The following is a 22936-nucleotide window of genomic DNA, read 5'->3' as shown; positions in this document are numbered from 1 at the left end:
GTTCCTGAGCTGAATTTGAAAAAAATTGAACCATACTAGATGCTAAAGTCGAATTATAATGTCACTATTTCACTTTCATTAATGATTGAACAATAAAAAAACATACTTTAGATTTTTTATATATCTCGTAGCTATAGCTAGTGCCCCTTTGCAGCATAATCAGTCGGTCCTACTAAAAAGCGCCCGGGAAAAGAAAAAGCGCCCGGAGTAGGAAAATTAGCGCCCGGAGAAGAAAATTAGCGCCCGGGAAAAGAAAATAATAATAATATTTTATAACAATATTTTTTTTCCTTAAAAAATATCTAATCATTGCTTGTTTTGTCCTTAATATAAATGGGGATATGTACGATGCTACATCTAAAGTGTTGTACTTTTACATTTTAGATTTCAAAATTGTATATTAAAGTAAGTAAATAAATATAAATAAGAGTATATAGAAGAATCATGAAGGACATTGTCCTCGATCAAAATGTATATTTTTGTTACTAAACATAATCGGTGCCTGAGGTCTAATATTTTCGCAACGGCATGGTGAACTTTTTTTTATACAGATGCTGAGATAGATTTATTATATCTTTTTATAAAACTAAAACTGTTTCAATAGCTATGGTTATCAGGGTTTTAATGCTTAGACTTAAATTTAAACCAAACTTCTGCTTTTTACCCCCTTGTTTTAACTACGGTACATATCGTTTTTGAAAAACATGTCTTTTGATGTCTTACATGTTATAAATCTTCCGCATAAACTGTGATCCATTATTATCAGTTTTTTGAAATAGTATTCATATATTATTGTTAAAATTGAAATATTCATACTTGTTTTTGTGCTTTATTACAAACGTATATATTATCTGAATTGGCAAATTACTTGTCTAAAATAAAAAAATAAATCAATTTTCATAACTTAACAAAGGTGTCTCATGCCAATAAAATATAAATAAATTTCCCCCGGGCGCTTTTTCTGTTCCCCGGGCGCTATGTTTTCTCCTCCGGGCACTTTTTCTTTTCACCGGGCGCTTTTTCTTCACCCTGGCGCTCCCGGGTGCATTTTAGTAGGACCCTTGTCAGTTTGTCTTCCTTTTTACGAGTTCCTTTTACGAGTTTGATTACCTATACTCTGTATCTTACACAACTTTTTTTTTTTTAAATCTACAAATTGATGAACTATCATTCTTAATTTACGATTGAGCCAAATAAATTATCGATTTATGAGTTTGACTGTCGCTTTTGTATATTTCGACCCTCTTTTATATGAAATGCAGAAGGATAGGTATGACGTCAATAAATGTTGGATGCATAAATTGCCGGTACAATGATATTTGACGTCAAGAATTGCCTTAGTCTTTAAAACCTTGCTCCTCAAAACAGGAGTTTTAAAACAAGGTTAAGATGTTGATGACTTTGACTTGTTTAAGCCACCAAATTTAGTTACTGTGTTGTAGGGAAACCAAAGAAAAATACACATATATCTTTGTTATGCATCTTTATATGCTGGCAAAAAACAAAAAGATAAAGAGAATTGTTGACTTTTTTCATCAATATTACTATATAGATATGGGAAGATGTGGTATAAGTGCCAATGAGGTAACTCTCCATCCAAGTCACAATTTATAAAAGTAGACCATTATAGGTCAAGGTATGGCCTTCAACACCAAGCCTAGTCACACACCAAACAGCAAGCTATAAAGGACCCTAGAAATACTATGCATATAATGTATGGGTAGTTCATACATGGAGTGTAATCTGTTCACTATTTGCATTGACATACAACTCCTATTGTCTTATCTATCTACATGTATTTCTATTCTTCTTTCTGTCTTTATAATTTATTAAAGTTTGGTTAATGTCCAGCAGCAAATATTTCATTCGATTTTAGAGGGATTACTTTATGAATTGATTCATTATACCATCAAAGGTTTTGTGACTCCCCAGGATATACTACAAAAGTCACCTCATGTTTCTCAACCATAACAATTAGTTCCAAGCAAATATAATTCATATTTGGAATAATAGTCGTTATTTATGTTTTGTAAGTCAGATATAGATGACTTACAACTCTTCCTGCCATATTTGTTAATAATTAATCTTCTTTGCTTATTACTTTATTGTCAGCTGTTTGCCTAACTTCCAGCAGCAAATATTTTAGTCATTATAAAAACAATTATTTTATTACTCCTCATAAGGATATCACAAATTACCTTACATTTCTAAACTATAACAATTAGTTCCAATAAAAAATAATTCATTATTGGAATAATAGTCTTTATTAATGTTTTCATAAGTCACATATATATGACCTACATCTGTCACTGCTTTATTTGTTAATATTTAATCTTCTTTCTTTATTAATTTGAGTTATTTGATGAACTTCCAGCAGCAAACATTTTGTTCATTTTTAGAAAGATTGTTTTATGACTTGATATCTTACACAATAAATATTTGTATATCTACTCATTAGGAAATGTGATATGACAAAAAGTTGCCTCATATTTCTCAACCATAACAATTAGTTCCAATCAATTATTATTTATTATCATATACTTGTATGAAATACTACTAAAATTTTACAATTCAATAACATTTAAAAATATTAAAAGGCTATTAAAGGTTTGCTAGGTTTATTGGACAGATTCCTAAATTTCCTCAGCAGGCTGATAAAGGGACTTTTTTTGACTGCTTCAGGAATGTTATCACATGCCTTTCCGCTAATTTCCATGAAGTTTATCACATGCAACTTCGTGCATTTCCTGAAAATTGTTAGAAAACGCAAGTAATTTAAGACTTTTCACAAAATTTGAGGAGCAAATTTGTTGTGAATTTTTTAATGCATAGTTGTTGTCTGTAATTCATCTGATGAAGTATATGATAAAAAGTTCATTACATGTCATTTTTCATATCAGACCCTTTATCGGCCCTCGTACATGATATCATGCTTCGAGCCTGCGGCTCTTGGGCCGATATCATGACCTAGGGCCGATAAAGGGTCTGATATGAAAAATGCCATGTAATAATCTATACTTATTGTAATAATAGTCTTTATTTATGTTTTCATACACAACATATCTTGTATTATTTCAAACTCATATTCTTCATAGCACTATAAGGTTTATTTCAAATATGCATGTTTCCAGCTGTATTTTTTGTTTGCTTTATTGTTATAATAGTCTTTATTTCTGTTTTTATACATCACATGTCTTGTATTACTTTAAACTCCATCAATCATATTTTTCATAGCACTATAAGGGTGATTTCAAATCTGTATGTTTCCATCTCTGTTACATTTGTATATATTGTATGCTTTATTGTTATAATAGTCTTGTATCATTTTAATATTCATCAAGTCATATTGTTCATAGCACTATAAGGATTATTATAAATCTGTATGTTTCCTCCATTTGTATATCTTGTTTACTTTGGTGTGTCTTACAGATCTGTTCCAGCAGCAAGTGATATAGATTTGTTATTTTGTTATTCAGCGCTTTGTAACATTTCAAATTCCTTCCAATCAGTTGTCTCCTCATTCTAATGTAAATCTGCAAACTGGACAAGTTCCTGACTGAAAAGATATACATAAAACTTTTTAATAAAAATATTATTCAAACAAAACATGGCCTATAGCTGTTAATTTCTGTGTTATTTGGTCTCTTTCGGAGAGTTGTCTCATTGGCAAACATATCAAATCTTCATTTTTGTATATCACTATTAGAAAATAAGTATAGATTATTGGGTTTGCTACACATTGATATCGTAAAATATCAGCTGCGAGCCACAATGTGAACCTTTTTGGTCAGAGAGCGCAGTGAACGAGCTAAAAAGTTTCACATTGTGTCAAGCGGCTGATATTTTACAATATCTATAATTCTATATGTAAAAAAACTTATTATCTGTTTATCGTTCTATTACTGGTCTTTTCCCTCTTACTAAGACAGTTTTACGCTTAACAAAAGCAAGCATGATACATCTCCTCTTGCATTGTGATGTCGCTGATAACTTCTCCTCTCGCATTGTGAAGTCGCTGATAACTTCTCCTCTTGCATTGTGAAGTCGCTCTCCTCTCACATTGTGACGTCGCTGATAACTTCTCCTCTTGCATTGTGATGTCGCTGATAACTTCTCCTCTCACATTGTGATGTCGCTGATAGCTTCTCCTCTTGCATTGTGATGTCGCTGATAACTTCTCCTCTTGCATTGTGACGTCGCTGATAACTTCTCCTCTCGCATTGTGAAGTCGCTGATAACTTCTCCTCTCGCATTGTGATGTCGCTGATAACTTCTCCTCTCACATTGTGACGTCGCTGATAATGCCTGGTCTGGTTTTGATGCCTTGATACGAGAATTATAGAGCGACAGAGCAGGGTGATATAGGCGTCGGGAAGGACGAGAAACAAATAATTTTAACAAATCAAACATTTTAAGAATTCTTTTTTAAAACAGAATTAAAATTTGCAGCTATTTACAAATTTTGTTATGATTCTTTGTGTGCGGCCATACAGTGACCTATAATTGCTAACTTTTATTTCATTTGGTCTCCGGTGGGAAGTCATCTCCTTATATCATAAATGTAAAAGTTTGCATTCAGACAAAAATAAAGTGCCTTACAAAAAAAATATACTATTCTCAAATAAACAGCTGCGCCACGAGCGTATAATACATCCGTCGTCTTGTGAAAAAACATAATAAATATTTTTGGAACACAGAGGTTGTACAGGAACTCATGTTAAGCATATCCTGACTCAATCCTTATTCCTACTCAATAGGAAGTTTATATAAGAGACAGAAAAAAAATTGTTCACAACATGTTTTAAATGTTTTTTAACCAAAAAGCTCAATAAACAGATAAAAATTCAATGATTCCAAAAAATAAAATAAAGAATCAACACGACAAAGTATACAGATCGTCAGATTAATATAAATAATAAGTGTGTGAAGTTTTATGCAATAATCATAAATAGTTTGTGAGATAAAGCGCAACATGTAAAAACCCCCTCCCCCTTTTTTTTTACAAAAAGCTCAATAACTCTAAAATCAAATTTTGAATCATCACCAAAAGTATACACATCTTTAGATTAATAAAACTAAGAAGTGTGTAAAGTTTTAAGCAATAATTATAAATAGTTTTTGAGATACGGCGTGACATGTGAACACCCCCCCCCCCTTGTTTTAGTTACAAAGTCCTGTAACTCAAAAAGTTTCAATCTTATTTTCATAAAAAAATATACAGATGGTTTGACCATCATTTGAAACAATTTTCATGTGGACGCCCGACAGACAGATGGACAAAGGACATTTGGATACCATAATACGTCCCATGAAAATTTTCATGGGCATATAAAAAAGTATTCCTTTTGAACATGCTTAATACACTTATCCCCTCCAAAAAAATAATTTGCAAGGGTTCCTTGGAAGCCAGTGTCTCGCCTACTTTTGCTGTTAATCCAACACTCAACAAAAATGAGGAAAAAAATCAATAAGAATATTCCTCTCGATACCATCTTTTGATTGTAAGAAGCCTCTGTTTCAGTTTGGTAAAAATCAGGATAGTTAATTTATGAATTTTTTTAAAACTTTAATTGCAGACTGTATGTTATATTAACTGGAAGAAAAAGTAAGTCCATTTATAAGTACAATACAGAAAAAATGGAATTTTATTTTTACAAAATAGACAAAATACAAAATAAAAGATACTATCTTATAATCATACACAAGCTTCTGTCCAAGTTTGGTAAAAACCCAGGATAATTTAAGAAAGTTATAAAACCACAGAGTGAATGTAATGTTTCCCAGCAGAAAAACTAAGTCTATTTACAGGTAAAATACAAAAAAAAATGGAATGTGCCGCCGACAGAATGTAGGATCGCTATTTCTCGCTTTTTCGACTAACGTCGAAGGCTTGACAAAAAGGTGACTGTTACTCTCAGAAATTTGCAATTTACATACACTTGACTCTTGACAAGTTTAAAATTTAAAGATAGCAATCAAAGTCCTTAACTTACCTTGCTGAGCCAAGCCTTTATACAGAGAGGATGAAAATGGTGTCTGCATGGTAATGTTGTCGTAGAGTCACATTCTTCAAAGATGCACAGACAAATTGAACAGGATAAACTTTGACCTTTGAATAAAACAAAACTGTACTACATTGTAAAATATAGGAGAAACAGAACATCAAATTTTGATATAATCTGTTTTTATCATTTCCGAGATCCAATTTTTTTTCTGGAAAAAAAATATTTATTTTCAAATAATTAATCTTTTCTGTGTGTTCGAAGGAAAGCAAGCGCAAAAAGTAAGGACTATTCCATTAAAATGTATGTTGAAGGGTAGGAAGGGAAGTTTAATAATTGAATTTGGGTCTTTTTTCAGTACATGTTTATTTCCAATATGCAAAATTACCTACTTAAAAATTCTTGGTTGTAGGGATATTTTGAAAGTCCCTTCCTACCCTCCCACTTACATGTTAATGGAAAAGCCCTTATCATTTCTCAATTCCAGGATTAAATTAATCATTCCTATATTCCTATAGAATTACTGACATAAACATGATAAATAACAGGATTCCCAAAATCAAATTTAACTCCATCAAGTAGTCATAACATTATCAAAGATCAATGAAATATTTTGTTGGATTTATTTCTGTAAACAGTTCCTTCCCAACAATTATTGTTCTTATCTCTTACCATGCTAAATTCTGAACAGAAAATTTCTTTTATTTGGAATATGCAAATTATATGCAAAATGAGCTATATCTTGCTGATGGTGCTTATTACTATAATCACATAAATTAATTCATAAAATTCTTAACTAAAGTGCAATAGCACTAGCAAGACCTTTTGTTTTATAAACAGGGATGGACACATATTTTTGTTTTGTTTGGTGAGTCTCTTTTTTAATAAGATTTTCAGCTTTTAAAAGACTTACTTATTTGTAAACTTGTCACTGGAGTTATTGGTAAATTCTGTATGGTAGACTGAGCAGCAGGAGGCGGAGCCTGTTCTCCAAGTAAGTCTGGATGGACAGCTAGCATTTGTATTATAACATTCTGAAATTAAAACAGTAAAATACTTAAAATAATGAAAGATTTTATTTGGATTCTTTAAAGGACTTGAGACTGATGATTTAATCCTGTTGCATTATTGCTGGGAAATATTACCTCTATTTCTCCTATTAGTTCAACAGAAAAAAAGGACATTAACAAAAATGTATGCTTCTTTCAGAGGCAGATTGTTAGCTTAAATGAACGGTGACCCCATTTTTTTAATTTCATTTGTCTATTAATAATATGATAAAGTTCATTTATAAAAAATATAGCGAAATTCTATATTAAAAAAAAATTGATTTATACCCGCGAGCCCCCTTAATCAGTCAGGGGCATTACTTAAACAAGTAACAATTAAAATTACCTGTAATGTTGAAAACGAGGCTACTTTAAATATTACTTATATAAGTAACTTTTCTGAATATTATTTTTATAGGTCCAATAATACAGATTTTACTAGTTTTATAAAATTTTCATAGTCATCTGGTTATTTTTCCCATCAAATATAAAATCTAATCCTTCTGAAACACTAATTAATTTTCTGACGCACTTATCTTTCATATCGACGCTTCTGGATCAAAGATTGGTCTTTTTGGACTATTAATTTATCATTTTCCTCCAAAACCTTAAAAGTAGACTGATATAAATAGATAGATACTTGTGAATTAATTAAGACTTGCAGTTATTTATAGTTTGTAACCTAAATCAATTACATATGTTCCTTAAATAAGTGTTATTACTATTTCTTTCAAAAATGTATAAAATAACTTATTCAAGTAATATTTTTATTAATATTTTTAAAGTATTCCTTTATCTCTTTACTCCTCTCAAATCTTATAAATTCTTTATGTTAGGGCTATTCCAGAAAAAAATGTATGGGGGGGGGGGGGGGGGGGGGGGGTTGGGAAGGCACATTGTATTAATAATACATAGATGATGGGTATCAGAGCAACTTTTCACACTATAATGCACTATAATTCTCAATTACAATTGTCTGGGTGGTGGGTGCTGACAAAAACTGCCTTCCAAACCCCCCCCCCATACATTTTTTTTCTGGAATAGCCCTTATGATATAAAATGATGTAAAATTTCATGAAAACTACATTTAGTCTATGCTTCTTATGAAATTTAAAATAACTCTATCAAGTTATTTTATTATTTTCAAAAACAAAAATTACTTATACAAGTAACTTAAAAAAATTACTTGTTTAAGTAACGCCCCTGACTGTTAATACCTCAAACATCAGCTCTAGTTCACTTCTTCTGTCATTCATCAGCAGATCTAGGGGAGATAACTCTTCAATGTTTATTGTAAACATACTGTCATCTTCATCTTCTCTATCAGACATCCTACAAACAGACAAATAAAATAATAAGGGGAGATAACTCTTCAATGTTTATTGTAAACATACTGTCATCTTCATCTTCTCTATCAGACATCCTACAAACAGACAAATAAAATAATAAGGGGAGATAACTCTTCAATGTTTATTGTAAACATACTGTCATCTTCATCTTCTCTATCAGACATCCTACAAACAGACAAATAAAATAATAAGGGGAGATAACTCTTCAATGTTTATTGTAAACATACTGTCATCCTCATCTTCTCTATCAGACATCCTACAAACAGACAAATAAAATAATAAGGGGAGATAACTCTTCAATGTTTATTGTAAACATACTGTCATCCTCATCTTCTCTATCAGACATCCTACAAACAGACAAATAATATAATAGGGGAGATAACTCTTCAATGTTTATTGTAAACATACTGTCATCTTCATCTTCTCTATCAGACATCCTACAAACAGACAAATAAAATAATAAGGGAGATAACTCTTCAATGTAAATAGTAAACATAGTCATCCTCATCTTCTCTATCAGACATCCTACAAACAGACAAATAAAATAATAAGGGAGATAACTCTTCAATGTTTATTGTAAACATACTGTCATCCTCATCTTCTCTATCAGACATCCTACAAACAGACAAATAAATAATCAAATTAATAAGTTGCATATTTTTCACTGAACTAGTTCACATTTTTGTTTAGGGACCAATTGAAGCCTGTCTCCTGGTGAGGAATGTTGCACTGTGTTGTCATAAATCTTAATTTTCTTACCAAAACTGCAATGCAAAAGTATGAGGACACTGGTTAATAAACTGCACTGCTAATTATCACATTCATTCTCCTTTTTTTATGAAGGAATATTTTCTTTTTCTAATTTTAAATATCTATTTATTTAGATTTTCAAAGTTAAAAGGTAGAATTGAAATTTTGTTTGACAAAGCCCATGTAAGAACTTGTAACATTATGTTTGTTATAAAATCTGACATATGAATATAATTAATTTATCGAATCCTGTGACTTCAAGGGGCATAAGATACAAAATAGACAAACATTTAAATCCAATTCTTTTGTTCAAGAATTTATAAATGCGTAATTTTGCAAACAATATTTCAGTAGTCAGTTTGGACAGAATTTGTCAAAAGAAGCTCCAAAACAATGCTGATTTATTATTAACTTGCAAGTCAATAATTCAATCTCAAGTGAATCTGTAATCATGTGACCTTCAAATTAACCCCTTAGCTGGGGATGAGTTAAGCATATACTAGCTGTGTTCAACTATTCACAAAGAAAAGAAAAGTCAATATTGAACGTAACTGATTCGATCAAGTCCATACATTGTTAAATGTTTATTTTAGACTTTTTGTTATTTGTATATTATGCATTTTACATACTCTATAAATAAATTAGGGGAATTTAATTGATGAACATGAATTTAACAGTTAAAGCCTTTTAAGTTTCCAGGGAAAAAATGGGTTGAAATTCAGGAAATTTGCCCAAATTAAAAATAAACAAGAATGTGTCCAAAGTACACGGATGCCCCACTCGCACTATCATTTTCCATGTTTTATGGACTTTGAAATTGGGTAAATATCTAATTTGGCATTAAAATTAGAAAGATTATACTATAGGGAACATGTGTACTAAATTTCAAGTTGATTGGACTTCAATTTCATCAAAAACTACCTTGACCAAAAACTTTAACCTGAAGCGGGACGAACGAACGAACAAACGGACGGATCGACGGATGAACGAACAGAGCCACAGACCAGAAAACATAATGCCCCTCTACTATCATAGGTGGGGCATAAAAATCTATTTGTGTAAATGTTTGCCAGTGTTTGATATTTTTTTTGGATATATTTTAAAAGTATTATCTGGTTAAACCTAATATTTATCTTTATTAGTATTTATTTTTTTCCTTTGCATTTATGCCTTTCCTTCTAATAAATCTGTCAATCTTAGTTTATTGGTGTACATACCAAAAGTTAAAGCCATAATCTGTATTTTCAACAGTTGAGAGTATATTCTGTTCAGAACTTTCATGACTGTTTCTATCTTCAGTAACTTCTTCATTGCTATGACAACCATCTCCATCTAGACTGGAGCCTACACAGAACTGACAGTCACATTCAAATTCATCGTCAGCCTCTCCTCCATCAGAACCATTTTCTTCATCTTTAGTTTGATTAGTATCAGCTGTCTGCAAAATATATCAAAATCTAAACTAACAAGTTATGAGGTTATTGGACACAAGCCTGAATCTGATGTGTGAACACAAATTGACATATCAAAATTTGAAATATCAAAATTTACAAGAGATTTTGTGCATGTTTCAACGAGACAGCAAACTAACATGACTAACAAGAACATAAAAACAAATGTCATCTAGAGGTAAAATTCCATATATTTTTAAGTTTAAGCTGTTGTTGTATACATGCTGAATCTGTTATTTTGCATTATTTAATAAAGAGTATATGCTAAAAATTGTTGCTTAAGGTGGTATGGGTGTCTTCCTCCATCTTGGATTGTAAAAAACAGAGAACCAAAGGTCCAGATTTTCTATCAAGTTAGCAAAATTTGATGCAGGAATGCAGATATTTAATGTGAATTTTCATTTAAAAGAATGAATTTATAAGAATATAACTTATAAATATTGATATTTTTGCAAATAATGATTATTTTTGGTTGTTCTTAAAAATAAATTAAATTGGCACTTTAAGGGGAGGTAACTCTAAAACAGTGCATTTTCTGACGGATTTTACATTGAATTTTCCTATTTTGTATTTTAGCCGGAAAAAACGTATGGTGACTCTATCTTTTCTTTTGATATTCTCAAAGCATTGTCTGAAAGCCATCTTTTCCTTAAAGGGAAACTTTGCAAAAAAATCAAAAATTGATATTATGTTCATTCTGTATAAAAATGCTCATATTCATAGATATTAAAGTTTTATTCCGCTAGATAAGCGATCACCATCGATTTTAAATTTAGAGTATCAATTCTCTGCGATCCGCCATTTTGTCTTCTTTCCTGATTAATAAAAACGATATGTCTATAAACCACAAAGAAACAAAACTACAGTAACCGATGTAGTCGTAATTGCGTGTCGATATCTTATCAATCGTACGGTTGTTTTATCCGACTAACTAACTTGATACGAAAAATATTCTTACTTTTTTTAAATTACCATGGTCTGTTGTTTTTAAACTGTTGATATTGGAATTAGGTGAAAAGTCAAAGTTGAAATCATAAATAAGTGTTCCGTGAAAATTGTTTTCGAAAATCTAATTTGTTCATAATTCTTTAAAGTAATAAACAAATATATTTTGATCTTCCCTCATCTGATCACCATCATGGCTAAAAGTATTACTTCCAAAGGTATTGTGAGGGGTGTGAGGTGACACGTCCAGGTATTCAAGCGATTTCCTGTCGGGCTTGCAAGTTCATGCATCGTTTCACTTCTGCAGGTATTGATCAGTGTACATGGCTGATAACTTATAACTTATAACTTTCCATTTTGAACTATCAGATGAATAATATACAACTCTGTCTTACTTGTCATTAATAAACTCATACGCTTGTTTATAAATAACATTTCTGGCGTAAAGAATATAATTCATAAACATATAAATAATACCCAAAAAATAAGATTTGATGAAATTAAAATCTATTTAAATATTTTTTCCAAGGGTGAATTTGGGAAAATGTAATATATAGTCATTGTCAATAGTGAAGGACAGATTGGAACAGACCAGAAATATTGATTTAAAAAAATGTACGCACTTGCCGACGATTCGTTTATACGACTGGATAGAAAGTTACGGAACTATAGCGCAATTTAAAATATATACATGTATACATTGAACATAAGAAAAAAACATATATTTTGAATAAATAGGGGTAAAAGTGTTGTAAATAGACTAGTCCACGTATGCCAACAGTATGTAATCATCGAATGTCGATAGACTATTGTATACCAGAAGAAGAAGAGAACCAATTTGATTTAAATACAGGTCGATGTATAACTTTTGCTTTGGTTCATTGAAGCTGTGGACCTAGTAAAATCACAGATTTATATTTCAATAAGATTGTTCTCGAACAACATGAACAAAGGAAGTAATTCGTCATCACAATTGTTATATATGCCACTGGACGAACACTAATTATCCCCAGGGAATGTGAATATTTTGCTGGGAAACTTTTGAGTATCAAAGTTTCAAATTAATTTCGGGATTTATTTTCTTTCTTGGTATTCAATAACAGAAAAAAGAATAAATTACTTGTTCGCTAAATAGGGTTATTCTTGTCAGATAAAAGACTTTTAGTTATATTTAAAAAATAGGGAAATATGACATTAAATTGGTTCTGTCTTTTTTTTAAACATCGTTAAAAAGATGTGTGTCTAAGGTGAACGCCACAAGAACCCTGTAATACTAGTACGAGAGTATAGCATGTAAACATTCCTTCTCAATAATATGGTTGTATTGGAAATCTTTTCATACAGATTGACAACTCATTGTCCGATATGCATGTAATATTTGCCACATGACGCCCATAGTTCTTTCTACCATCATCATCTTATTCTGTGATATTGCTGTAAACATCGATGGTTCACACCCAAACAAAATGGGAGTAATGGACCTTCAGAGCTTCTCCGTGTTATACACTTGTGAAATATATAGACGAAATTTCTGTATTGAAATGAATCTACATCTCACAAACAGGATTTTCAAATAACGATTGTGAGTAATCACCTTACAAACCAATATAAACGTATGGCAAGATATAACCATGAAGGAATTTAGTTTTTTTCAGACGCAAGAACTCATCACTATATATATCATAAACATATACGTATATATATGCATACAGTTTCAAATATTAAGAACAAGCGGTCGATGTCGATAGTCTGTTTTCTAACTGTTCAGAGTTAGACATGTCACTTGTTCATTCTTGGAAGCCTTCATATTCCCCGTCTAACGATGGGAACTCTTTCTGATTGTGTTGACTATAAATGCTTGTATGGTAATTCTGTCGTTTATCTGTACAAGCGGTTGCATTTCCTCTCCTTTCCCAACAAACAAACGAACGAAACGCCACTAGTCTGATTTCTCTGGAGCTCATCCTCAATGGCTCTTATACGTCAGGAAACTTACATGTATACTAATAATGATTGTTTCAAGAACAACGATGTATGGACGAACTATTATAAATTCGTCAATATCAGTTATGCATGACTAAAATATAACTTTTATTACAACTACTGTATCACTTATTTGGATTAATGACGGCTATCATGTTCAACATTGCACAAATATTATCATAGAATTTTAAAAAAAATCCTCAAAAATCCTCAAAAGAAATAATGCCTTAGCTCAGATAATTGATATTCTTTTCACAAAAAGTTCGTGTAAATGATTGTCAAATGAATTTAATTATGTAAGAATAAAATGTTAAAAAGAAACTAAAAAAAAATCATGCATGTTGTATGTTGTATTTTTTTGTCAATTAAAAACTTTAAAATTGCAATAGTTTTATTAGCATTTAAACACAGCCAGATTTGAATACAAGTTAAGAAATTCCGGTAAAGTCAATGATATCAAACAGATGTACAATGGTATATCAAATTGGGTAATATTGCATTTAGTTTTTATAAAAGATTAAAACTACTATTTTTTGCTTCATATTTGAATCTTTACGCTAATTGCCGCTAAGAAAGTAATCAAAAATTGTTTCCTTTTATTTTTATACACTTTCGGAATTACGAATCTGAATTTTATTTTCAATTAATTTACACAATTTAATTATTGTATCTTTATTCTCATCGTGTATTAAATCTTAGTGTATTAACATCGTGACAGCATACTCTTTCTAATCCTTTCTGTTTATCCTTTCCAAATAACAACATTTATACCTGTGTACGCTTGAACTCACACCTGCGGCTAAATAGCTACAAGGTAAACGAATTGACCTCAAGCCGAGAAATATACAGGGACCTTTACAAAATAATATACACACTCTGCTCACACATTAGTTGCATTGAAATGATTATCAAAACAATAACGGTAAATAGAACTGAAATATTTTCAGTTCAATATCAGTAAAAATGTTCAATAAATATTTTATGAAAAAAATCTCAACAATAATTAATTAAATTTATTCAAAAACATTTACTAGAGATAATTTTATAGGAGTTTAATTCAATCAATACAAAACGGTATATGCATATTCATTTTCGTTCATTCTTATATTGTGGTTAATAACTTCGACCATTCGTCAGCTGTGCGCTTTTAATTACGTATATTGTCGATAAGCTATAAGAGTTAAACATATTTTATTTTTTCCCCGAATTCAATAAATCGGGCTAATACGTCACGACCCACTCGAGAATTCAACCAAAAAAGTTACAAATACTTGATTTTCTCCGTTATTAGAAGGAATATAAATTTAAAACTTTGCAAATGTGTTTTTTATGTTAAGATGAACATAATTAGATGATAAGTAAAAAATCGCGGAATTTCCCTTTAAGTATTTTACAATTCTATCACTTTGTTTAGTTTCTATCACAAAATTGTGTTTTTTCCTGTATAATCCATACAAAATGTGTCATTTTGTCACGCCCTGTAGCTTGATAAAATGCGCGGTGACCTATCATTTTTATAACATTTTTCAACAGATACTACGTTTTGGCAAAGTATGAACAAATTCTATCATTTTTATTTTAGACTCCCATACCACCTTAACATAGTATTATACACTAACTGTTCCAATCTGCCTACTGATATCCCAATCATCCTGGTCACTGAGTAAAAGATTGTTGATCATATCAATCTTCTCCAGATTAGTCAGTAAATCTGTCAGGGTCTCTTCTTCAGTCATATTCTCTGTGCTCTGATCTACTACCAGTTGTCTCCCTTGAAAAGACTCTTCATTCTCACTGTCAGGTAGTTGTTCTGTTTCCTTTTAAAGTAGATAAAAATAAAATTAGAAGATTGTCATGATTGTAGTTCTTTAAACTCTACCAGTATGTGAAAATTTCCAACAGATCTATGATTTGGATTAATTAAATTGATATATAAACATGTGTATGTGTATATATGTAAGAGTTTTTCATCTGGCAAAAGAAGGAGAAAGGGGAGATAATTAATGTTCACCTTAATATACAATAACACTTTTTTGAACATCTATAAATGATCTGTAAGAATTATATATGATGCATGTATAAATGTAGTACCTCATACACTTAATAAATGTCATGCATGTGGTTCAGGTCATATCTTTTTCTTTTTATAAATCATTTACATTTTATAAATCATTTACATTTTATAAATCATGTACATTTTATAACTTACATTTGTAGCTGGAAGTTTTCGAATTTGAAAAGTTTTACATTTTTTATGCAAGGGCCTTTTATACCTAACTTCAATAAAGTATATCATATATATATGGTATGGGTTTTTCACATTGTCATGATTGTTTGGAGGTGTAAAATGCCCTATAATTATTTGATCAAATATTTTTCTCAAACTAAATTGACATTTTATGAAGGATACTCTGAATTTTATTGGTATCCTAATTTTGTAATTTCTATGTATACCATGGTATAAGAACCTGATATTCAATTCTATTAATCTGATCATTTCTAACATCAGTACTTCCTTCTTGACCAAGACGTTGTGCAATACTGTTCTTTAACCTGTCAGAGAGATAGGGCATGGCAAAATTTAAACCAGGAATGGAGCTGGGAGCTGGTGGTAGACTGTCATCATCAGATATATGTATTTTATCTGTAGATTCTTCTGAAAGATTTTCTGAAAATATCATAAATTTCAAATACATTGTACATGTAGTAACAAGTAAATGTTATATAATCATGGTAATACATTGTACATTTATTTCAAATCAATTTGTTGTTTCTCTAATCAGTTTCTACTACATTCATGATGATCATGATGTTATAATTTATTTTCTGTGCTATTTTCACATTTCCTGACCTGTGTGAGAAAAATGTTTCTCCTCACTAGTGAAACATCTGTTCTTGGCAAATGATTGGTTGAAATTTAATTGTGACGTTATATTTTCTTGTTTTCTTCTGAATTTTCTAATTGTGACGTCTTGATGCCCATGCCTGATGACGTCACATCAAAAGTACACAACTTTCCTCAAATCTTTGAAAAGGAAGGATAAAAACCATAAGAGAAACAGATTCACCACTGTAACTCTTGTATTACGATATTTCTCCACTCTCGACAGTTAAATTTTAATTATTTAAAAAGCTCGGCAAGCCTCGTGCATTCAATAATAAAATTTAACTGTCTCGAGAGGAGAAATATTGTAAAACACTTGTTACAGTGTAGGAATCTACATTTAGTATGCAAAAACAAAATGTAATCGATTATTTTATATATATAGGTTGAGCCCTCACAAATATATGTAAAACCCTGCAACATTCAGGAGCCAATAATTCAGTGGTTGTCATTTGTTCATTTCTGTCATATTTGTTTTTTTCAGTCAGGGGACTTACTTAAACAAGTGATTTTCTAAATCACTGATTCAAGTAACATTATTTCCATAAAGGTTAGAAATTAGAGTTGTCTTTCTTTAATAATCACCGATTTAAGTAGTACAAATCAATCACTAGAAGAAGTGATTTAATTTTATTGTAGCTTTAAATATAGAATACTAATGATCCAGGGACTAATTATGTTTCTAAACTTATCAGAACCAACATCTGTGTTGTCTAGGATGACCAGGTCATTTCAGGTGATGACCTTGTACTGAATCCAGGATAATGACATAAAAATCACTTGTTTAAGTATCAGACCTCAATTTCCTTCCCAAAAATCACTTCTTTAAGTATCATTCTTTTAATAACCCCCACTAATTTCAACACCCCCGAACAATGAAATTTTTATCGCGAACAGTAGAATTTTATTACATAATCTGAAAGATGAAACCTTGAACTTCACAGGAAAAATACTCCCACTGCTGTGAAAAATCTTTTAAGAAAGTATCAGTTCATTATGTAAAGCCATTATTATAGCATTTTTTCAACTAAAATAGAATTTTCAGCTGAATGATAGCATCAAAGGCATAAACCTTGCTACTTAAAAGAAGCAACAAGTTCATATTTTTTAATTTTACTAATTAAAAGATTTTATTTAAACCTATGTGTTTAAAATTTTGAAAAAACTACAAAATCCCAATTTGTGACAAAACCTCAAATTTGCTACTCAGATAAGTGATTTAAAAATCACTTATTTCAGTAAGTCCCCTGACTGTTTTTGGGTAATTTGTTTTCTTATAAATTAGGCTGTTTAATTTCTCTAAATTCAATTGTTTCATATTTTTCATGTTGGGCAGATATTTATTTCATCATGTTCATTGGCAATCATACCAAATTTCCTTATTTTTACATATAAATAGATGTTTTGTAAACAATATTTTTTAACATGAACATGTACATGATCCTAATCATTGCTAATGATTTTTGGTAAAAAAAAATACAATGTTCCGGTACCTTTAAGTTAGTTTCTTAACAAACTTTATATTCAGGATCAGTAGGTCAGAGGTGAAATAAAGGTCAATCTAGCCCAATAAACAGATTCATACAGAATTCTAACCTTGAGTATGTTGAGTGTAGGCAACTTAATATTTTTCCATCTTTAATTACATACCCAAGCTCATTCTGGCTAAGCTAGAGAGGAACCCTGAGGGACTATAGTCTATGGCCGACTCTAGATATTCAATATCATCACTGATGTCTTCACCATTATATCCTTGTGTCACAACAGGACTTTCTTCAGGAAGGGAATGTTTCATGCTTGAATGATCAACTTTTCCATATGTTGATAAAGAATCAGAACGCAACGGATAAGAAGTCAATCTATGATTTTCTCTCTTTGGTGGATTTTTTTTGTCAGAAAGGGAAAATCTTTCTCTTTTATGAATCATGTCATCATTTTTAATATTTGATTTATCTGAATTCTTTGACACAGAATTTCTACTGTAATCATTACTTGTTCTCTCAGATGATTTCTCAACATATGACGTTTCAGAACTATTTCTGAAAATACCTAAATTGCATTCTGATCGACATTTTCTACAAAATAAATCAGTATCTTGATACTTTTTGTTGATTGTTATTTCAGAATGACATCTTTTACAAAAAATTATATTAGATTCATTCTGAATTCCATTATTACCAGACTGATTAGTTTCAACAGCTACTTTATCTGTCAGACATTTAGTTACGGGAATTTTACTTCTTTTAAAAGGTTTATTAAATCTTTCAGTTCTATTAAGTTTATGGTTTTCACTATGGTCAAGTAACAGTTTTGAATGATCTGAACAGAAATTATCTTCATCTTGACCTAGGAATGCATAAAAATTGCTTGTGTTCTGGTCTCCCTCCATTTTCTTACATGCATGACAATTATTTATCATGTCACAATTATCACATTGACTACTACAGCAATCACAGGTGCTTTCTATCAGGTCCACACTCTGACACCAATCAGACTGGTCTGTATCAGTAGTACAGTTTCTACTGGAATGTAGGGATAAATAATCATCAGTGAGCAAACCATTAGTAGTACAACATTCACCATAGACATATTTCTCCTCTTTATGACAAATCTTGTCCCGATGTAAACATTTACGAGCCATTGAAATTCTATTATTGTTTTGAACTTCTGTAGTACTGCCATTAGCAGAACCATCAGTCAGTCTTTTGTCTATATTGGATGTGTGTTTTGACATCAAGGATTTTTTAACGTAATTATTTTTAGTATGCTGACCAGTTTTGACTTTATTTAATAATTCCTCATCTGTTGAACTATCTGATTGTTTTGCATCTAAACAATTTAGATATTTTCTGACTGCCAGCCCTGATTTTTTCCATCGTGATAGCAGTGAGTCTTTTCTTTTATAAGAAGTCATGCAATTTCCCGGTCTTTTTAATTCATCACTGCTAGCAGAAGAACTGCCTGAACTTGTGATTATACCATCTGGTGTTTCCATGGCCATTATCAAAACAGTATATATTATGTGTTCTTGATTAACTATTCATTTTCTATCAATTTCCTTATTTTTTTCTGCTTAAAGTTTGATGCTTTTCTCGTTTATGTAATTATTCTACATGTACTATTCAACAGTAATATGCACATATATCATTGTATGTTCTCAGTCCTGCAACCAGTTGCTCTGTAAAAAAAATAATATTAAACATGACAATCTGTAGTGAAAAAGTTACCAAATGAGTAAAGCACAGATCATGCAGAAAGAGCAATACTTCATTTTAATAAGAAAGGTTCCAGTTCATGGATTGGATCATGAAGACTTATTCATGTTATTTACATTTTACTAGCGCATAAGACTAGTAGTCTTAAGCTTTCTGAATTCGTCATTGAATAAAATAAGATACACTCTACCATACATGTATATATTAAACTATTTGTTTTGCTGTGCTTTTGTTTATTCCACATTGCAATGATTGCATAGCTAGCTATGTTTGACTCCACCTCATGTGTGGGCCTGTCCCAAGTCAGGCACCTCTACACTTTGTTACTCTTATTTTTTAGGACCCAATTGAAGCTTGCCCCTAGCTGCAAGATTTTCCTCACTGCTTTGACCTAAGTGTTGTTTGTTTTGTATCGGGTCAATTTGCCATGATAACATGTTGGGCCTGGGTCCTTTTGCTGTGAGTCTGTTCGCCCAGAGACTCTGTTTTCTCTCGGTTCGTTCTCACTACTTTTATTAACAAATATCAATATTAAGTATTTTATGAAACTATTCAGACATTTATTTGGTATAAAAAAACATCCTCACTGATTATTGTAATAATGGGCTTTAATATAGATTGGATTAATGATCGTTATGATAAAATCAACATATTGTTTTTGATAAACACAATAAAGTAGTCAGCAGTGGTCAGCTTGGAATGAGAAAAAAACATATTAATGTTCAAAATGTAAAACGCATGAAACCAGAAAAGGATGTATAACATGTGATAAATTCATTTACTATTTTACTGCATAATATAACCAACTAAAAATATTAAACATGTTAAAGTTGTTAATACATGTACATATCAATTAAGATAAATACATTGTATTGGTGCATTCTACTACATGTACTTATGTACATATCAAAGGAAAGTAATTATTTGGTTGCAGCAATACAAATATTTCATGTATTTGGAGAATTTTTCAACAAACTTTAACATCATGAACATATTCTGTTAAAAAAATTAACATTTTAAGGCGAATGACCCCTGGGGGAACAGGTATTTTGTGTTTTTATCTCATAATTGCATGTATCAGTATGTGTTAACCTTGTAAGATGCTCAAAGAACTTTTGTGCTAAATGTCTATCATTCTATACACTGATACATTTTTTTATATGAGCTCTTGCTTTATATGTTTAATTTTGTGTGCATGACTTGATACATGTATGTATGTTTTGTTTTACTTGTTGTTTTGTCAGTTTTAAAAGCTCTTAAGGGCTTATTTTTGTACTTGCAATGCTTAAACCGACTCTAAATAAAGCTTTATGTCTTATGTTAGATACTCAGGCAAACAGGGATCAAGGCGAATATGTAAGTAAGTGATATCACTTATTTGAGTAGCAAATTCGAAGTTCTGTCACAAATTACAATTTTGAAGTTTTTTCAAAATTTTAAACACATAGGTGTTAAATAATATCTTTTAATTATTAAAATTGAAAAAAAAGAACTTTTTGCTTCTTTTAAGTAGCAAGGTTTATGCCTTTGATGCTATCACTGAGCTAAAGAAGTACCTCCTTAGCACAACCGCTTACGGCTGACTAAGTATCTACTAAGTTTTTCTAAGGGAAGCAATCCTGTCACACTTCCCCCTCCTCCAGAGTCATTATACTCTGTAATGATGATATCTTCATCTTTTTTTTATTCATATTTTAACCTGGCTAGGTAATTTTTCTAACCGTGGGTTATTATTGTTTGGCGCCAATGTAACCAGAGAGCATGAATTTCATTACAAAATTGATTGTCTCCACCGGGACTCAAACTCGGTACCTCTGTGTCACAAGGCAGTGCGTATACTGACTGAGCTAAAAAAGTACTTCCTTAGCTCAACCGCTTACGGCTGACTAAGTATCTACTAAGTTTTTTCTAAGGGAAGCAATCCTGTCACACTTTCAAGCTTTATAAACAAAATGTTACTTGAATCAGTGATTTAGAAAATCCCTCACTTAAGTAAGTCCCCTGACTGTGGATCAAAGTCAAAGGGGATAACTTGTAGGGTGCAAACCGAAGGTTAAAATGTGTTATGGAGGCGAACTGACCTGTGACCCCAGAGGGACTTGACTTGAGGGAATTACCAAAACAAAATCAATCAAAATATAGACCCCAATTGTGAATGTGGTCAATTAGAAACTGTGGAACATTATTTATTATTTTGTGAAAATTATGAAGAGGCAAGACAGAAACTTATACATGAAATATACTTTAACACAGGATCGTTGCATATATATTCATTTGGAACTTTTATTGTCAATGGAAAAATCTTTATTTGCGAGTCGCGCCGGTTTGATTAATGTAATGTTAGATTATTTCTTTTATTTTTTCCTTTAAATTTTCATGTTAATACATTTGTAATAAATAAATGTATATATTTTTTAATTTTTGTAAAAATATGTTAAGCACAGTTGCCACCTAATAGTATATATTTTAAAGTACAAGTGAGTTGTTTACCAGAGTGAAATATATATACAAGCGAGACTTGAAAAATTACAAGGGAGACAATCCAGTGTCAACAGCGACACCTACAGAATACAGAATACTTGACTCCATATATCTGACCTGTAGTCAAGTCCTTTTGGTGGCCAACATGTCAACAATATTCTCCCTCCACCTGCACTACTCAATATTTATGACGTCTTGAAGTAAGGCGTTAAACAGAAACAAATTATATAACAGCCTTTCAAGACCTCATAATTATTTGGACTAACACCTGCACTAGCTATTGCTAGTGACAGTAGTGTGAATAGCTGCAGAACCTTAACTCATGAAGCTGGACAGTATACTGGAGAGTAAAATTTGATTTAAAGAATAAACTGCAATATCCTGGTTTTGGGATTGGTACATTATTATAATTTTTGAGGTGTACGGATGCTTGATGTCAATATTTTACCAAATTGATTATGTTGTGAGTTTTAATATAAATCATTTTAAACTTACAACTGATTTTAACTATGAACTCATCTATAAAACTAATTATTATGAAGTTACACAGCAGAACTGTCAATTTTTACTCTTTCAAGGGAAATAACTTTACTTAAATCGAAAGTAAGACAACTCGTCCCATTACATAATCGCCCCAAATTACATTTTCAGGAATTATTCTGATATTATAAGATCTTTAAGTGTTTTAGAAACTAATTCTTGACATGCATTAGTAAAATTACAAGATCATTAAGTATACTGTAATGATGTGTTTATTGTTGTAATTATGTCAATCAATCAATATGTAAATGATTGTATTCCGGCTTTATATGGGCGATCCGCCCTAT

At 31.1% G+C, this 22936-nt stretch overlaps 1 protein-coding gene across 2 annotated transcripts; it reads right to left on the bottom strand.

The window, feature by feature from the left end:
- Positions 1-2253: 2253 nt before the first annotated feature.
- On the bottom strand, positions 2254-22719 carry LOC139496203 (uncharacterized). 2 transcript variants are annotated; one of them, XM_071284671.1, is made up of 9 exons: positions 22605-22719; positions 18064-19591; positions 15998-16197; positions 15149-15346; positions 10368-10588; positions 8269-8383; positions 6916-7036; positions 5994-6109; positions 2254-3556 (listed from the first exon to the last, which is right to left on the bottom strand). In XM_071284671.1, the coding sequence occupies exons 2-9, from the start codon at positions 19412-19414 to the stop codon at positions 3518-3520; spliced, it is 2361 nt and encodes a 786-aa protein (XP_071140772.1). In that variant the 5' UTR covers positions 19415-19591; positions 22605-22719; the 3' UTR covers positions 2254-3517. The 2 variants fall into 2 exon arrangements, with proteins under 2 accessions (XP_071140772.1, XP_071140773.1); XM_071284672.1 differs by lacking the exons at positions 2254-3556; positions 5994-6109; positions 6916-7036; positions 8269-8383 and adding an exon at positions 8585-8837 and having other exon boundaries at positions 22605-22703.
- Between the last annotated feature and the right edge of the window lie 217 nt (positions 22720-22936).

This window comes from Mytilus edulis, chromosome 11 (genome assembly GCF_963676685.1).
Source record: "Mytilus edulis chromosome 11, xbMytEdul2.2, whole genome shotgun sequence".
Taxonomy (NCBI): Eukaryota; Metazoa; Mollusca; class Bivalvia; order Mytilida; family Mytilidae; genus Mytilus; species Mytilus edulis.
This window is presented reverse-complemented; position numbering and strand designations above follow the sequence as displayed.